The following is a 19283-nucleotide window of genomic DNA, read 5'->3' as shown; positions in this document are numbered from 1 at the left end:
TGCATTCATGTGTCTTAGGTGATGAGGGAGCACGACCCCTTGTTTGTGCGTGAGCTCATTGTCAAGCAACATGTTCACAGGAAGAGAGACAGATAGAACGACGGCGAGAGGAGAAATATTGCATTAACGTGAAATAAACTAAAATTCCAATTTAATATCACAGCAGACGACATGTGATTGAACAGTGAGACGGTGAAACCAAATGAGAGCAACAGGCATCAAACCTATTTTTATTGAAAGTCAATGCAGTTTAATTTAACACAGTTGGTGCACATGCAAAGTATTATATTTAAATATATATATTTGTACCAAGTGCCATTTTGTTTAAAATTGTAACAATTGAAACATTTATATAATAAATAAAAAAAAGAAATATAAATTAAAAAAAGAAATCTCACAAGACTGCCCACAATGAATATTCACTCCGGATTAAGCATAAAAAATACATGATATACCGTTTGACACTATTGTGTGCCTTGGAAAATGTGTTTTTCTAAGACAATATCCAAAATAAAACTCACACTTTTACAAATTGCTCTGCACGCCTCACCACACCATACCTTTACCAGGCATAACAATGTTTCCATTGAAAAAGGTACTATGTGTAGAATTTTCAATACGTTTCAATCTATAGCACAAGGGCTGCACTGGTTTCGCTTTTTCAAGTGCAACGTTCGGTAACAACACAGCAAATTAAGAATGTCAATTCTGGCTCACTGTCAAGACAACACAAGCGTTTGACTGATTTTCGGGGGCTACTATTTGGAAACTGCCAAAGCCAACAGTCGAAGGCATTGTCGCGATTGATTGGGCGGCAACGTGCCTGTATTAGTTAAGAGAATACTACATATAGCACCTTTGAAAACAGATTTTTTTTTTTTTTTCTAGATACAGCTCGGCCCATGGTCACTGACAATATATTGGTAATACAGTTTTGAAAAACAGTGCACGAATCATAAAAAAAAACTAAACAAACAGAAGAAGCATATACAGTATAGCAATGGTCTATACTTCTAGAACAGTGTTTCTCAACCATTTTTACCGCCACGGCACACTTTTGACAATGAAATAATACCACGGTTCACTACTATCCTGTTAATCAATAAAAACGTGGGAAACACCGGAAAATCAAACGACTCTTTTTACTGAGTGACTAGTCACAAACAGAATCAAAAAAAAAAAAAAAACCATACATCGGTTGGAATAGTTGTCACTTTCAAAGTGAAACTTGTCCTGATGAATAGAGATGGTACTTTGGCTGGATCCGATGAATTAGACTAATTAGTACAGGCCTTGTTATTTAGATCTTGCAACACAAATGGTTGTGTTGATTTGATTTTTTTGAAGTGGAATTTGAAAGATTTTCACGGTACGCTAGTGTGCCACGGAACGGTGGTTGAAAAACACTCTCTAGAAAACTGCGGTGCAAATTGGGTGCACATTTTCTGCCTTTTTTGAGGGCCAGAAATTTGGGATTTAAGTTTTGACAAATAGCTGAACAACTGTTGATATGTTGGAAAAACAGGCAAATGCACATTATAAACTTTCTGGCTGTTCTGCTGTTCCTACTGGCTTATGTAATAGAGGTAGAGATGCCAGCTCTAACCAGCAGAGGCAAAAAGTTTGATTCAATTGATCCTTGCATGGCGGTATTTATTTAACAGATTATTATGGCTTAAGTCAACCTCACCATCGAAAGTGCGGTTATAGACACAAGAACAGATGCAAAGTTTAGTTGAAAAGAGGGCAAAATTCAAAGGGTGAAATCAAATCCGTAGGTTTTTCGTCTGGTTGATTTGGGAGAAACCTTGTTCATTGAAATGCATTCTTGAAATCTGACAAAAGAATATTGGAGGTCAAACCTGGACTGCGTGAAGTAATCAACTTAAATACCATTCAATTAAGGTGAATACTGGAGATATTGCTTTGGAAAGTGGAATCAAAGTGAATCAGGGTCCAAGTTTCACATTAGAAAATAGGCTCTTGGTCATGAAAGTGTGCCATTTTTCTATTTAACTGGAAAAGATTCTCATAGATCCCTGCAAATAAATCTCCGATATCTTATAAGTGTAGTGATAAAAGTTGGACTCGCCTGCCGAAATACATTACAACAAATGATGACAGCATTAAGTGGAAACTGCACACAAAAGATGTTTCAATTGCCACAAGCGAATCTTACCACTTTTGGACCAATTTCTCACGATTCTTAAAAGTTATTTGAAAATATTGCACTTACACCAATAACCTCCTGGGAATGATTAACACACAGAACGTTATACAGCAAAGAACAGAAGATACGTCCATTTTAAATACCAGTTTTTGAACTTCATAATATGCACAAGTTCGTATTACTGCACCGTAATACCATATTTCCCACTGCTGCTTATATAATTTTTTTTACTGCGCTTGTAATGTCACTCTTTAAGTATACCATGCAGATCTTCATTTTACTTCACTACATCTTCAAATAACATTATAAGCCCTTTTTGGAAGTTAGAGGGGAATTCCACCCTGGCCTCTGCTCGATTGTTAGAAAAGTTGCAAACTTAAAGAAGCGCAAGCTTTGAACAAGCTCTTTGTTCCCAAACAAAACCCATTATCTTAGATCAATTCAGTATGACTGTGGAATTCCCCTTCAACAAATGGCAAATACTAATGATAGTAAACATTCAGTGTTCTTTATTATTGAAGCTGCGAGTGATGAAACGCAAGTACATATTGGTGACCCACGCAAAACCAACAGAGCAAAACAACAAAACTAAACTTAAAAAGAATGATCAAGTCCCTGGAACAGCTTTTGACGTTTGCACCTGAGAGCTTAGCGAACCATGGTGGTTCTCCGTTCTTTCTGGAACAGCTACTGGATTTCGATGCAAAACACCCTTGTGAATAATGATTTGTCTATTTCCTTGATTGATTGATTGAAAATCGAGCAATTTCTAAAATTATGCCACGACGCGAAGGTTCGATCTTTGCCTTTAAAACGCACTTCTTTTAAAGAGAGTCCGATGTTTGGTGCTTTGTCAGAAAAAGAATTACATAGAAAAACATGAATAAAAGAACTCGATAGCAAATGAAGCGTGACAACCTTGAAATTGTCAAAGCTCTGGCCAACTGAAGCATTTCTTTTAGCAGAGCGAGAATTTTTTCGCTGGATCCTGAATTTTTTCCCTGTCTGCTAGCACGTCAGATTATGGAATTTTGATCCGTCCTGTCCCAAATACTGAATCTTCATGAGTTGGATATTTAACACCACTTTTATCAAATGAAATGTTCGATTTTATTGTGCTTTTCATTCAAATCCAACCACCCTGTGCCATAGTTGAAGGAAAATCTAAGCCAAACTTGTGTGCCGACTTTGTTCCGTTACCCAAAACAAATCTGATTGGTGCAATTGCACTGAAATTCATTTAATTTGGTGCAAAATTTCACAAATGCTGCTGTGACCAGGGCCTATAACTTGCAATTTCTCATTAAACTGGTTTTGTTTTGGACATTGTTGGGTGTAGAAAAAAAAGACCAAAACAAAAAAAAACAAGGAGACTTTGAACAAAGTATATTGGAAAGCTAACACTAGTGCTGGCATCAATGGTGGCCACAAGCCTCCTCTGCCTAAATCGAAGCGTTTAGAAAGCGAGCCCTTCCAGTTAGAACTATTTGGCATCTGCTCACATATCATAGTGATGCTTAGTGATGCTTAGACCCATTAGCCATCGTCATTCAAACAGGGTCTGCTTCAAAACACTCCTGCCGCAGTCCTGAGTTCCACAGCTCACCAGCAAAATCTGCCTTTCCTGCATTACACCCGCCTTTCCATTCGTCTTGTCACCTGCGACCGCAAAAGTATAAATAATTGGGGTTCAAGATCGCGGCGAAAAACAAGAGAGGATCTTTCCACAAAGGCTATGGTGGTATCAACAAAAACCCCTAAACTAAATTTCCCCCCAAAACAAAGAGCCTCCACAGACGCACCTTTTGAGGAGGTTCTGTCAAAGCGAATGGAGAAGTCTGCTGGTATCTAAACGTGTTCAACCCGAGGTGAATTTAAGATGATTTGTCGTTATGCCCATTGAGGAAGAAAGGAAAAAAAGCAAATTTCATGGAAACTTAAGTGATCCTGTGGTACTACGTATTGCTTAGGGTTTGCTGATCACAGGCCAACTGTGCGAGGAGATATATGCCTGAACAAGTGGGGGTGGGGGGTTGTGTTGATCTTTCCTGTTTTTCTTTGTTTGTTTTTTGCATTCCTGGATCATGGCTTAATCAATGACAAGGAGAATTAATCAAAGCCAATCAGGGTAATTTTTTTTTTTAGGGTAAAAACAAAAACAAAAAAAAAAACGAATATTGAAAAAATAATTGATAAACAAACATAGCAAAACATCATCGAGAAGGAAATAAAAAGTGCCAGTGACCCCAGCATATGGCCATTTTGTTTGATGGGGAAATATTTTTCAGACCACATACAAACAAACAAACATACATACATACAAAAGATAATGGGACGACATTTGTGGATAAACGTTGGCAACCGGACAAAAAGAGCTCCACCCCTTATCGTGTACCAGTAAGCGAAAAAGGCCGATAAAGGTTGAACGGCGGATGGGGGATGATGGTGGTGGTGGTGGTGGTGGTGGGGGTGTGGTGCTCGGCCAGTGTTCGACTTATTATGAACGGGGGAAGGAGGAGGAGGGGGTGATGGCAAGTGGCATTTTTTCCATTTCATTTTCATTTCATTTGTTAACTAGACGTTGGTGGAGATCTTATACTTGGGCGACATGTTGTTGTGGAACCAGATGAAGCTGAAGATGACGCCCATGGTCTTTGGGACGCTCTCGTCGTAGGCGAACGTCATGGCCTCGTGCAGCGGCACCTGCACCACCTCGATCAGCTCGCCCTCCTGCGGCTGCCCGCCACCGGCGCCCACGTGGTTCTCCTCCGACACCTCAGCATAGAACATGGTCTGCTTGGCGCCTGTCACCCCCACACCCGATCTGGAGGGGGGGAGACAAGGTACACAAAGGGAAGACGAGATTATGATGTACAGTTAGAAAAAATGTATTTGTATACTTATATACATACATATACTAGGGATGCAATGCCTACGGTTCAATACGCACACGTGAACCCGAGTATTATGGTATGAGTCCATTGGAGGTGTTGGCGCAGTGCACAGGCGTGGTGTGCTGTCAGTGCTCCTTCCTAATTTAATATGTTAAAGGTAAGCAAAAGGTAACCCCACTAGGTACATAACTATTTTAAAACTTGATACTCTCCAAGAACAATATTGCTAAACTAGACCATTCCAGGAAATTGTGTGGTTGTTTGCCAGCACATACCGCCAACTCAGTGCATGTCGTTGAGCTGCGTGGCGTGAATTAAGTGTGCAGTGGACGTAGTGGTCAGTGGCCAACAGAGCCGGTCCTGACCTCCATGGCGCCCTACGTGAAATTCTATGTGCCTAATTCACCCTAAGGGTCCGTGTCAACGGAGAGGGTCCCTCTCACAAAGTTGATGTCACCTTACTGAACACAATGAAATTATATTAATCAAAAAAATGTTGTTAAATTGTCATCATCACTTTCCAAATGACAGGGAGGATTGGGGCGCTTTAGAACTAAACTTGAGTTATCTCCAATAATTCACAACATAATAATAAAAACAACAATAATAATAATTATAACTGGGATTTATAAAGTGCCTTTCACAAACTCAAGGATACTTTACAATAGAAAACAAAAAACAAAACAAGACAAGGTAGATGAATTGAAATAAATAAAGAAAAAAAAGGGAAAAAGGGAAACCAAAAAGAGTTAGGGGCAGTCGGCCTCGTTGAAGAGGTCCGTTTTGTGGAGGTTTTTGAAGGTGGCCAGAGATGGAGCATTTCGAATGTCAGTGTGGAGAGAGTTCCAGAGGGTGGGGGCCGCCACACTGAAGGCTCTGTCCCCAAATGTTCGTAGCCTTGTGCATGGGGTGGAGACCAGACCTGTGTCCGAGGGTATGCCCAGCTTCCGGGACGGAGCGAAAGGGGTGGAGGAGGTCAGTTAGCTTCTGTGGGGCAAGGGCATGGAGGGATTTGTAGGTTAGTAGTAGGGTTTTGTAGGAAATAAGGGCTTTGACAGGGGGCCTGTGGAGATGGATGAGGGCGGGGGTGATGTGCTGCCAGGGCTTGGAACGGGTGAGAACTCGGACAGCAGAGTTTTGAATATACTGGAGCCCGTCCAGGACCTTACTTGGAACCCCGGACAGGACTCCATTACAGTAGTCCAGACAGGAGTTGATGAAAGCGTGGATAAGTGGTGCCACAGACTCTGCCACAGAACCTGGAGATGTTCTTGAGGTGGAAAAAGGCAGATTTGGTTACGGTTTTGATGTGTGAGTGAAATGAAAGGGTTGAATCAAGGAATGACGCCTAGGTTGCGTACTTTGGGGGATGGGAAAATAGAGAAACCATCAACAACGAGGAGCAGATCCCCAACCTTTCTGAGCAGTGCCTTGGGATCCACAACCATTAGTTTGGTTTTGTTATTGTTGAGTTTGAGCAGGTTTGATGACATCCAGACTCTGATGTCGTGGAGGCAGTTGAGAGGAGACAGAGGGGGCCCCAGTTGGATGGTTTTGTGCTGAGGTATAACTGGGTCTCATCGGCGTAGGTGTGGAAGCATAGACCGTGGTGGCGTATGAGCTGACCAAGGGGGAACATGTAGATGGTGAGAAGGAGGGGCCCAAGCACGGATCCATGAGGCATACCTTGGTCAACTGGGGCAGGGGAGAAGCAGGAGTCTCCGATAGTGACAAACTGCTTCCTGTTGGTGAGATAGGATTGGAATCAGGAAGAAGGCAGCTGAGAGGTCAAGGAGGATGAGGATACTGATGTAGCCTGCGTCAGCAGCAATGAGGAGGTCGTTAGTAATTTTAATGAGGGCGGTTAGTGAGTTCGTGCTGTGGTGAGTTCTGAATCCAGATTGAAGGTGTTTGTGAAGCTCATGGTTGGAAATATGCTGTTGGTTTTGGGCGACAACTGCTCGTTCCAGGATTTTGCTTAGGAACGGGAGGTTGGAGATTGGGCAGTAGTGATTGGGGTTGTCAGATGTCACATGCTGTTTGAAGGCCTCAAGGTGGACAGTGAGGCAATATCGTCTGTAGAGCCTCTCCAGCTGCCGTCGCTGGCCTTCATGGTGCAGAGGTCAGAGGTGTACCAGGGGGCAGGGCGAGTGAAGGAGACCGTCCGGATTTTGAGGGGTGCAAGAGAACTGAGGCTGAGGGAGAGGACAGAGTTGTAATGGGCAGCCAGGCCATCCACCATGGTGTCAGAGGGCCAAGTCGGTCGCGAGGGTGTTGATAGGGGCTGGTGTACTCAATGACTTGAGGTTCCTGAACGTGATGGTGCGTTTAACGCATTGCCTGGGCGGGGGGACAGGAACAGTGAAAAGGACAGCATGGTGGTCAGAAGCAGCTAGGTCCAGGCACTGAAGATGGGAGGGAGAGGTGCAAGTGTGCACAACAGACTGAGCTTGTGGCCTTTGGTGTGGGTGGGACCTTGAAGGTGCTGTGTAATGTTAAAACTGTCCAACAGTGACAGGAAATCTGTGGGAAACGTACATCTGGTGGAGTCCACGTAGATGTTGAAGTCACCAAGCAGAAAGGTCGATTGGGACATGGTATAGACAGAGGTAAGCAGTTCAGACAGCTCAGACATGAAGGTGGTGGAGGCTTTAGAGGGGCGATAAATGAGGACAACCTGGAGATGTGCAGTGAGAGAGAACGTAACACATTCAAAAGAGGTGGTGTTTGGCACAGAGAGTTCTTTGACCAGGATGTCTGCTGGGTGTATTACAGCCAGCCCACCACCACGACCTATGGAGCGGGGCTTCTGTATGTACATATATCCAGAGGGGGGTGGCTTGGTTGAGTGTAATAAAGTCCTGTTGAACTTGCCAAGTTTCTGTTAAACAGATAGTCAATTTTCCGTTCATGATGTCGTAAATGAATAGTGATTTATTGCTGAGAGCTCGTGCATTCTGTAGCATAAATGTTGCAGTTTTAACTATGGAAGGCGAGGCAGGCGAGTTGGGAGGAACGAGCCTGTCAACACAGACCAGTGGCTGCAGAATAGAGTGCACATGGGATTTGTTATGATGACGTTGCCCTCGATTATGGATGGAATAGTGCGAACCGAGTAAACAGACTTGCAGCGAGCAGCCTTGTGGACATAGCGAGGACAGCGCAGGAGTCCAATGGATTTAATGTCGGCGAGGCAGTTTGGAGTGGAGTGACAGGAGAGATTCATGAGTTCCAATGCAGAGTATTTTAGGAGCACCATCTCAGCAACAGGTGAGCACCATCTAAACAACAGGTGAGCACCTATCTCAGCTAGCGGCGAGATGACAGGGCTGGGAGCTTACAAGAGGGCAAGCCGTTGATCCAGTTTCAGCGAAAAAAACTAAAATAAATAGCCTCAGGTAATTGCAGCAGTGGGCCAAAACTGAAGTAGCGATAGCCAAACGTACGGGGAGACGAGAAACAAACAAAACAGACACGCAAATACGCAGGTGAGAAGCGGCAACAAAACATGCACGCCTCACTAATCTGACTTTTTCAGGGCTACGTAACGCACGCTACCTTCAAACGTTGAAGCCTTAAAATCGGGGAAAACAAGGCTGCATTTCTAGACCGCATTTGAAGGAGCCTCGGGAATGGGACAGCACTTCGTCGTGCCGGCGTGACGCATTCGGTCTTAAAATGCAGCCGACAAGGCTGCAGCCCCTGAAATGGGACACAGCTTGTATGTCCATGTCCGTGCCCTGGTTGTTTTTCTTGAAGCCAGGTGACAGCAGGGTGAAGCCCCCGCCACCCCTAAATATTTTCTCATCGGATCTCCACGATTCACGGAGGTGGCCAATTTTGGTTTGAAAACGGCGAATTTCGCCAAAAGGTGACAAGTTTGCATGCCTGAAGTAAGTGCTGCTTGCTATGGAATCCACTGTTGCAACTCCACCGGCCACGTCAGTCGTGTGGGGTCCGTGCGGTATCCTTAATTTTTGCGGTAGAAGTCAATTTTTTTTCTTCCAACTGCGTGCGGCTATGCAGCCTTTTCAATAGAAATACAAATTCAACTACATAAAAACGTTTTTGGAAAGAGTGCAACCAATCAAGGTGTCAAGTTGGAAAATAACCTCCCGCGAGGGTCGTGTCCCTTTTTTATTATGAACTTCTCTTGAAATATTTCTCATCAAGATTTTTTTTTTTTAATGTTTTCTTAAATATAAAGTTACCAAAACCGTACCGTCACCGTGGCCCAAAAACTGTGATACATACCGAACTGTGAGCCCACTATACCGCTGCATCCCTAACATATACGTATACATACTGTATATGTACACATTCATATCAGCATTCTAGTGACGACAAAATTGTGTATCCCGATATGAATTTATAACAATATCATACTGCTGAAAGACTATAAACAATAATATTGAATCATCAGCCAGCTACGGCAGCAGAAACCCTGCCGTAGGGCTGAATATGTAGCAACACCTCCTCTCTCTCTCTCTGTGTTGTTGGGAGGGGGGCCCTTGAGTTCAGCGTGCGGTGTGTTTTGGTCGCTCTCACATGGGGGTCATGAGGGTTAAATCGACACCTAAATAGCCGTGGAGTGGATGCCGCCCGCACATAACAGCGGCGATAGACACCACCAACAATATGAATGAGGAGCCGCGCGAGACAAATCAGAAGCCCGTGGAGAAGAGCTGTCCAGGTGGCGCTGGTATAACCCCGGTCCTGTTGACTGTAGTGTCTACGAGTGGCCCACATGTAAACCAGCCGATGGTTAGCAGACCATTGAAATGACCAAAATATAACTTCAAAAGAAAGCTATGTTCATTTTAGGCACTGTGTATCTGGATACATATTTGTGCTCTGTGGAGCAGAATTTCCGTTATGTGGTAATTACCGGTTTTTGACCGGGAAAATCTAATGAAGGACTACATATTTAAATCTCTCCGGTCATAATGTCCGGGGAAAATAATTACCTCTAAGCACAATTTAAATTTGTGCTGGGTGATAAAATGATAACGATAATTATCACAATATTTTTTCCCTCTATATCGAAATAAAATACACTCGATCATTTTGATAAAAAAAATCCGCAGATCTGTTCATTTCTGCATTTGGCAAGTTGCAACGGAAAGCCAATGAGTTTGGACGATCTAAAGCCGACCTGTCATCTCTAACCAATCACGTAAGTTGACGTTGAAGTTGACATGGTATAGACAGAGGTAAGCAGTTCAGACAGCTCAGACATGAAGGTGGTGGAGGCTTTAGAGGGGTGATAAATGAGGACAACCTGGGGACAACCTGGGGACAACCTGGGGACAACCGCCCCCCCCCCTCTTGACTGACACACACACACACACACACACACACACACACACACACACACACACACACACACACACACACACACACACACACACACACACATACACACACACTATTACTAGAACAGAATCACAATATATTAGATGTTACTATATCTAGTGCCATAAAGTAACAAACACTTGGGATTCCCTGGTCTTTTATGAAATATATTTATTTGAATGTAAGCAATGCCACTTCTAGAATCATCCAGTATAGGTATCCAGAACTTGGAGAAGCAGAAAGACAATGTAATGTGACAACAATGAAACATGCATCCATAGTTTTGATTTTTTTTTGTATATTTAAGTTCTGACCCAAAGCAGACGGTAAATATCCATTGTGTAAGATATCGACAAGACGTGCAACACCGCAAACTTTTATTATTTATTTATTTCGTTTTTACGATTCGATCAAAACTGTATTTGAGTAAAATGTTAATTAAAGCAGCTGCACTTGTTACTTATTGATCGCAAACGTAAATTATTTGATTTCAAATCGTAATGTGTGTAATATTTATTTATTTTTAAAACAGCCTTAATTGACGGGAATCGTATTATTTTATTAATCAATTCAATTGAAATCAATTGATCAATTTGATTTTAAGCTCAATAAACACAGATAATATTTGACCGGAATCTCTCCAATTTGTCCGGGAAATTGTAATCTTCCACGACACGTTGACCGGCACCAATTTTTTCTAACGGAAACTCTGCTGTGGAGTCTGCCCTGTCATTCCTTTTTCACTCATTGTAAGTTGCTGTTGGTTCACATCTGAACTATCTTTAAACCTCATGAAGCTATATGATATTGTTAGCCCAAAATACCGTATTGTGAGTATAGAGCATTGTCTGAACTTTGAAGGCGCAGTTGGTAACAATGGAAGCGCCATAGGAACTACAACTAGGCAAACGTGTCGCCTCTTCCACGACCCCAAACTGAACCCAGACCTCACTTGCTCTCACCCCTCCCACCCTGTGAGCTACGGTATCCTTAAACGGACAGAAAGCATTAACTGCTAAATGAAAGTTCATTAATGTGAAATGAAAAAGGGAATGTCTGTTTGCAGACTTTTTTTTCCAATGTTTAGAAAAAGCCACACTTGAGAAAGTCAAAGTGGACACCTCTGCTACGCTTTCGTAGCAGAGGTGTCTGATTTTCTGGTCGCTGAATACTCGTCCATGTTTGGGGCGTTGGGGCGGGGTAGTTCATGGGGCGGGAATTAAGTGCAGATGGACAGGTCTGGGGATGAGGGGCGTTTCCTCCTAAACAGAGAGTCTGGACAGGACCGCCTGTTTTGAGAGCTTGGTCGGCAACAGTGGACGAGGACATTGCCGCTGTTGTATCGTACCTGTACGAGGTGATCCTCCTAAGTTTGGAAGCCGGTATGTCGTAGCCGCACTCCTCCAGCACCTCCTGCCGGGCGATCTCCTCCAGGGAGAGGTTGGCCTTGTCCACCAGGCCTGCGCAGAGCTCGTAGGTCAACCCCGCTGAAGCCGGGGGCTGGGAGGTGGGGGTCTCGCCCTGCGAGGCCACCTGGCCCTCCTCCTGCGACTCGGCGGGGGCGGCAGCGCCCTCGACTGCCTGCTCGGCGGGTTCAGGCGGTTGAGGCTTGGTCCTCTCCCACTCGCACATGTACACGGCTGTTTGGTGGCGGTGGGGGAGAAGGAGAGTGGAGGAGGGCAGGAGAAAACGGTGGATTTTTATTTTATTTTTGTCCTTTCGGAAGACAACGACCTGCGCTGAGATTCTGTGTTTAGGCCACAGAAAATTGGATTTTGGGGAAATAATATACTATAGTATTTTTACTAAACTACTGATCACATAAGACAGTAGTTTTTCGACCTTATTACAATACACAAGCAAATAAGACTGCATTAGCCAAACATGCATTTTGTACAAAATAAAACTCTAGTTCACGTCTTAAAAAGTGAGTTTAAGGAACGTCTCACTTCTTTGATATTGTAAAAGAGTGACCACTGCCATAAGAGCCAGTGAACAAATATTGTTTAGAAAAAAAGAAAAAGGCATAAGCATTGTGAGTGGCAATTTCTATAAGACAAAGGGCTAGTTCCTTTTTACAGCGATGAGGGGAAGGGAAAGAATTACAAGCCCGCAGCTGCCAAGACTTCCTTGAATTTAGCAACGCTGCAGCGCGGAACAGGGAACAGTCCCTGGCGACCCCGAACAAAGATGATGTGGGCTTTGTAAAAAGTTTTTTTTTGGCATCTATTTATGAGAGTGCATTGTTGCTAACATCCAGTTGCGTAAACAGGGACTGTAGAGCGTTGCTTATTTTATTATTATTATTTTTTAATAAAACGCATTAGCTGATAGCATATCAAAAGTGGAAAAGCACTCGATTTAGCCCGGACAAAAACAAACACAAAAAATGTATTGGCCAAAAACACATGCAAATGCAGATTTAAGTCTTGGTTGGATTGTACATTCTTAAATAACAACCATAATGAAATTAAAACAAAGAAAATAATTCAACGTTGCTTTATACGTATATATGTATGTTGATTATTTTTCATTTTTTTTTTACCTGGACGGAACTGCTTCACCAGGACAAAACAGTGCGAGGTTGTGTTGAAGATCAAGACTGAGACACTATGGAAAAAGAAAAAAAGATATATTTATTTATTCAGAAAGCACATTTAAAACAAACACAAACACCCATCGTGTAAATTAGACATTTACAATATTTTTCGAAAACACACTGCGGTTTTAATGTGAAATTAAATGCGAAATGACAATTGCGCCAATTGCACACATCATAAACCATAAACAGTTATAACAGTTATAAATGATTGAAACTAAATATATGAGGTTGAAAAACAGTGAACCTATCCTCCATAGATCTTTAAAAGGAGATGCTTACAGCCAAGTCGACCGCTCAAACTCGGACACCGAGGCCAATCCAAATTTGGAAGAAGGAAAAAATTCCCGGAAGCATGTTAAAAGTGCCACTTTATCATTCTTTATCAAGCACCGTTTGATTAGTCCAAGGAAGGGAGCGTTCCTTTATCGTGAACGTCACCTATCGGCTGAGGATTTTCACACGCCACCCACAGTTTTAAGATTTCATTGGAAAAATGATTACCATGCCTCGCTGTCACATCGACAATTCTTGAATTATTTTGGGTCGGGAAGTGGTGGTCACACAAAATCTACATGAAAAAAAAAGGTCCAGTTTCATATTAATACCGACAGCTCCGCAATGAATTCAACTGTGATGCCCAGATGGTTAAAGGCACCGTGACACAAGTCTGCATTCTCCTTATGGGGAAAGTTAAGTGAGCTCTATGGGTATTCTGTCTGTGTGTGTTTGTGTGAGACATTGTTTTTCTGGTGGTGGAGACTTGAGGCCCGAGGTGTGCTTTGGGAAAGCGGATGTATCCGAGGGGGCAGGAAGCCCTGCCCTGCTTTTCCCATGGTGAGAGACGGAGGGAACGAAGGAAAGCCAAAAAGAGAAAGAGAACACGAGGAAGAAGAAGATGAAGTGGCCAGTGAAAGCCAGCTACTTGCTGCCGTTCATCGAGTAATATTAAATGCAGAAGTCTGGTGCTGAAGAATGTTTTGCACTTCATCAAAATTCTCCAAGACACCTTGGCATAAATAAACAAAACAAAAAACATACATGTCTATTTGTGACAAAGGATAATGATTCAGCAGGCGGGATTGCACTAAACATTCCCTTATCCGCTAATCGACTTCCTGATGTTTCCACGCCAGGTGGTGACAATAACCTGGTCTGCTTGCACAGAGGGGGAACTGACACATTCCTTTGTATGCATATCAGCTGTTGACCCTCCTGCGGATAAGGCCTTGATAAACAACTGTCCTCGTACGCTTCTGTCAGTTTTCCACGGGGGCCATTACAGGCATTGCCGAAAATAAGCACTGATTAGCGATGGGAATCACCAGCGATCTCACAATACAATATTATCATCATACTTGGGTCCCGATATGATAATATTGTGATTCTTCAAGTTTTAGAAGTACTATGATACTGCAATTTATCACAATATTAATTTATTTCTCATTTGACTGCAGTAAAAAGATTAAAACGCATCTTTTTTTCTCCGTTTTTGTTTTCCGTCCACACGGAGCTCCTTGAAAACGCCGACGTCATGATGTCAACTTGCGCAAACGCCAGGAACCTACAAGCGACGGCTGATGACCAGTTTTTTTTACGTTTGGTCAGTGCTGTTCGGTTTAAATACATGTTTACAAGTAGCTTGCTGTGTCTCCATTAAAGTTAAAATCTCTCCAACTTTAGGAACAGTTATTTGGACATGTCGAGAATCTTAAATTACTTAAGATGTCAACTGCATTACGATAACACTGCTTCTCCTCCGTTTGCTGCTGCAGCTATCCTCTGCATGTGTATTAAAGAAATTGAACGTGGGCGTTTTGGTGCGGACTGCCAACCTTTGAAAATGCTGTGAAAACATTGGTGTGAACCGAAAACCTTTAACATTAAAACTGCATTACATGTATCCGCATTAGTGTAGACATGGTCTTTATCACACGGCCCTAAATGTAAAAAAATAAAACAAAAATAGAAAATCGTATTGATGCAATATTGTGAGGAAAAATATTGCGATAATATACTGTACCCATTTTTTTCTCCCATACCTAACACTTTGATAAATTTAAAATAACGATGCCGATAGACATTTGAATAGATTGGAAAAAAAAATCCCATTGGACTGGTGTCAGTATTCCTATGTGACCGCTCACTAGCTGTAGTTCAGCCACTGATAAAAAAAGAAAAACAAGGCCCCTGGTCCATTTCAGGGTCTGGCGTTATCTTGGAAAAGCCCAATATGGAAACCACTCTCCAGTACTCCCTGAATGGAACTCCTGACAACCTGCGCTGCTGAAAACGCAAAATCCACTAATCACCTTATAAGGACCTTGTTTTAGAGTCGGCCAGGGATGCCACCTGAGGAATTTTTCCCACCGGTTAAACTCATGACAACAGCGGTGTATCCGGTGACACCGGACATTTTACAACCGGGGGTGTCGGGGGTTGTACCCGTTTTTACGTCACAAGCGCAAATTACGCAAGGAGATTACGCATGGAGGGAGACAGGTTGTTGTTGTTGTTATGTTAAGTTAGTACTTATTTTGCATGATCTCTGGGTGCGTTGCAATGTCATTTCACTATTATGCTTGTATGTGTATGTATGTGACAAATAAACATCTTGAATCCTGAGGTCCCAATCGAAAGCCTTCTTTCTCTCCTCTCATCCCATGATAAGTGAAAACTGACTCCGCAGACTGTGAGTCTGCTGTGCGCGCACAAGAAGGAGACACCTTCAGTTTTGTAGCGTCTGACAAAGTATTGATAACACGCTTAGTATTTCAAAAATTAAGAGTTTTTTATTTGATGAACATTGACGCTGATACATAAAAAGTAACCAAATAGGTTTTATTTCTATAAAAAAAAAATGAAAAAGCAAAAGCAAGGTGGGGGTGGTTGGAAAGTAATGAAATGGGTGTACGCCCGAACACCATGTAAAGCTGGTAACACTGGTGACAGTGCAACCCTGGCTTCGGCCTTAAAACAAACCTTAGCGCTGAACATGGTAATGTGGCTCATTGGCAGTCCAGTCAGACGGCATCTTGGTAATGCAATAAGTTTGTCACTTTTGTCTTTTTCCCCATTGCAACAATACCTAACTAGTGTCTATGGTCCCGCACTCCCCCAACCGCATCCTACCACAGCTCTTCAAGTCATTATTGCTGTTCCACCACTTCAGTCTTAAATAACGACAGAGAAAAAAAACCAAAAAAAACAAAGCCTGGTGCTAATGGTTAAACCGAGACGCATCTAAACGGACGCTCAAACCATTTCATGCTCTGTTAAGCTTTGAGCATCCTTGCGGGCCTTCCGGCCTGGACAGCAGGAGTGCTGCCCCGTGGCAGGCAGCACTCTGCTGGAGGCAGAGGACAGGGGAGAGGCCACTGTGTTGGTTGATGGTGGTAGTGAGATGGGGGCTACAAGCAGTACGTAGCTGCAACCTTCTGGATTCACAGATAGATAGAGCAGCAAAATTTCCAGCAGAAACCTTGCAAAAACCAAGGTAAATCCATTGAAAGCCCTATTTGGAGCCAGATGGATGGCTTTTCCATGTACATGTTGTTTGTTTCTTTCGTTTATGTTTTTTCCATGTACATGCTGTTGTTTGGTTCTATGTCGATTCGTCTCACTGTGGTGATTCTCTCCCTCTTGGAGTAGTGATTAGTTGTTTTTAGACACAAATATGATAAAATAATTCACCAAAGAGCGGTTCTGTACAACAAAAAACTGTGCTCTTGTCATCCTACAGGTCATCCACAGGACAGAGTTATTGCAGCAGTTCTTGATGACTTAAGAATTAATAAAGAGGTTGCAAGTTGAGAACTTGAACTCCACTTGCAGACTAGCTTTGTCCTAGATGCCATACTGTGCAAATACTCCGTGTTGTATGCCCAGCATGCTGACAGCACAGGTTAAATAAATAAATAAAGGAGTAAAAGAATAAAATTTAAGAATATAAAGATCTGTCTCCGTAGAGATGGAATGTGTTTCAGTTTCTCGTCTTTTCAGCCACGGTTTGGACTCCCAATTTTTCCCAATTATTTTTGTCTCTTCCCGAAAACAAACCATTTTTTAAATATTTGTACAAAATAAATATTTGTGCCAATACCGTATTCGGCTCTACGCCTACTTCACATGCTTGTTCCGGCAAAGTTTCTGCTGCCACTCACAACACAGCCTTAACACAGCCGTACGGGAATTTTTCCGGAAATGATACAAGGTCTTGAGGTGGGAAATCGCTGGAATAGATTTCCCAGAATATTGATCCCTGCTCGCATTAACACATGACCACATGCAGGAATAGTTCTGGAAAGACTGCATAAAGAAAGGGGCTTCTGACAAATGTACACTATCGGTCAAAAGTTTTAGAACACATCCATTTTTCCAGTTTTTATTGAAATGTACTCTGGTTTATGTCTCAATGTACTCTGAAATTAAAGCATAGAACAAATGAACATTTAGAGATTTGGAAATTGGAAGAGGCCACATTAGAAAAATGTTTTATTTGACAAATGTTTACTAAATTTTTGACTCAAACTAGCCACCTTTTGCAGATATAACAGCCAAACACAGCCGTGGCATCCTTTCTAAAATGTAAATCAAATATTGTTGGGAAGGTTCTTCCCAACACTTCTGCAGAAGTTCCCACAAATGTGTTGCACTTGTAGGTTGCTTTGCTTTACCCTACTCAAACCCTACGTGACGAACCCAAAACTTAAAATTTTGATTCATCAGGCCCTTCAGGCCCTTCTCCCAGTCTTCAGTAGTCCACTTGCGGTGCTTCATGGCCCAGGCAAGTCTCTTTTTCTTATTTTGCCATCCAAGCAATGGCTTTGTTACTGCCACTCAACCTGTCAAACCTGCAGCTCCAAGTCTTCTCTTCATATTTGAAACTGAGACTTGTTTACTTTGACCAGTGTTAAGCTGAGCTTGAAGCTGTTGTCCTGTGAGCCGCAAGCTGTTGACTCTCAGACAGTTGTCTTCTGATTCTGTTATGGCTTTGGGTCCGCCAGACATCTTCCTGTCAGAGTTTCCTCCAGTTTCCAAGTGCCTTTTGATGGCGCAAGAAACTAGTTACTTACACCTTGGCTTTCTTTGCAATTTGGCAATCATGGCAATATTGTCCGAATAATGCTTCAGAGGGTGTAATAACAGTCTTTTCCAACAGTGCTTTTTTGTATTTTTATTTTTTGTATTTTGTATTTTTGAGGGTTTGTAAGTAACCAAAAGTTGGGAGACCTGTAGGAATTGTTTGCATCAACTTTCAAGGCTTCATATTCACATTATTATCTCTTCACATTATTTTTCAGTTTTTGGTAACCTTAACGTTTTAGTTTTTTTTGTTTTGTTTTAAAACCTCCGGCAACTTACGGATACATTTGTACCATTTCAGGCGACTCACTGGACTTTAAATGCCAACATTTCAATAAAAACTGGAAAAATAAGGGTGTTCTAAAACTTTTGACCGGGAGAGTAAATTCAAATGTACATGACTTGACATGATTGATTTTTGGCACGCAAGTCATTTTTTAGTTATTGATTGACATTTTATCCCCTACATAGCTATCAACACATGTCAGGACTTCTGTGGATTTGTTGAAGAGCTACGCATATGCTGCTTCTAATGACTTTACCTTTAAGGCTGTCCTACTCCCGTGCCCTTTGAAATACACACACACCGTCATTGACAAAGACAGGGTAATAACATGTGCCGTTATGCTTACACTCCAATAAACACTTAGGTGTCACAATAACAAAGTATTTTATGATAGGCCGACATGTTTAAGAGCTGCCCAGTGCTCAGCAAACACGCATCCGAAAAGAATCGCAGATTCGGCCCATCTGAAGGATGGAGATTTTGTGCAACTTCATCTGATGCGTTTATTGGTGCAACACGGGTAATTATTACACAACGGCGAAATTTGTAATTTTTGAGCTGACCGTGATTCATTTGCAAAATCGTTAGGGTCGACAATTCTAAGTTTCCATGTATATGTTAAAGGAATTTTAAAGCTGGTGTTAGAAATGCAGGATACAAATTAGGCATGTTTCCATCAGAGGGTTGAGGAAATTTAACTGTCAACATAAAATATGTTATGTCATTAAAGGCCTCTTTGATATCTGTACAAATATTATTACATGGTATTATGCTCATAATATACTACGACAATGAAATCCATAATTGCAATGACTCATAACACAGTTACTGATTTAATGCATATCACGTTCCCCGAGTTTACATTAGAACGAGACGGGCTGATCTTTGGAACCG

At 42.3% G+C, this 19283-nt stretch overlaps 1 protein-coding gene across 1 annotated transcript in view; it reads right to left on the bottom strand.

The window, feature by feature from the left end:
- Window positions 1-211: 211 nt before the first annotated feature.
- nudt14 (nudix (nucleoside diphosphate linked moiety X)-type motif 14) overlaps window positions 212-19283 on the bottom strand; it is a 41559-nt gene continuing 22487 nt past the window's right edge. Inside the window, exons 3-5 of the mRNA XM_080024196.1 lie at window positions 12965-13029; window positions 11768-12059; window positions 212-4994 (exon numbers count right to left, since the gene is read on the bottom strand). Coding sequence (XP_079880322.1) covers window positions 4745-4994; window positions 11768-12059; window positions 12965-13029 — 607 coding nt within the window. The 3' untranslated portion in view covers window positions 212-4744. The remainder of the gene's footprint in view (window positions 4995-11767; window positions 12060-12964; window positions 13030-19283) is intronic.

The sequence above is a fragment of the Zeus faber genome, assembly GCF_960531495.2.
Source record: "Zeus faber genome assembly, chromosome: 2".
NCBI classification, from domain to species: domain Eukaryota; kingdom Metazoa; phylum Chordata; class Actinopteri; order Zeiformes; family Zeidae; genus Zeus; species Zeus faber.
The sequence above is the reverse complement of the archived record's forward strand: the minus strand, read 5'-3'. Positions and strand labels throughout refer to the sequence as shown.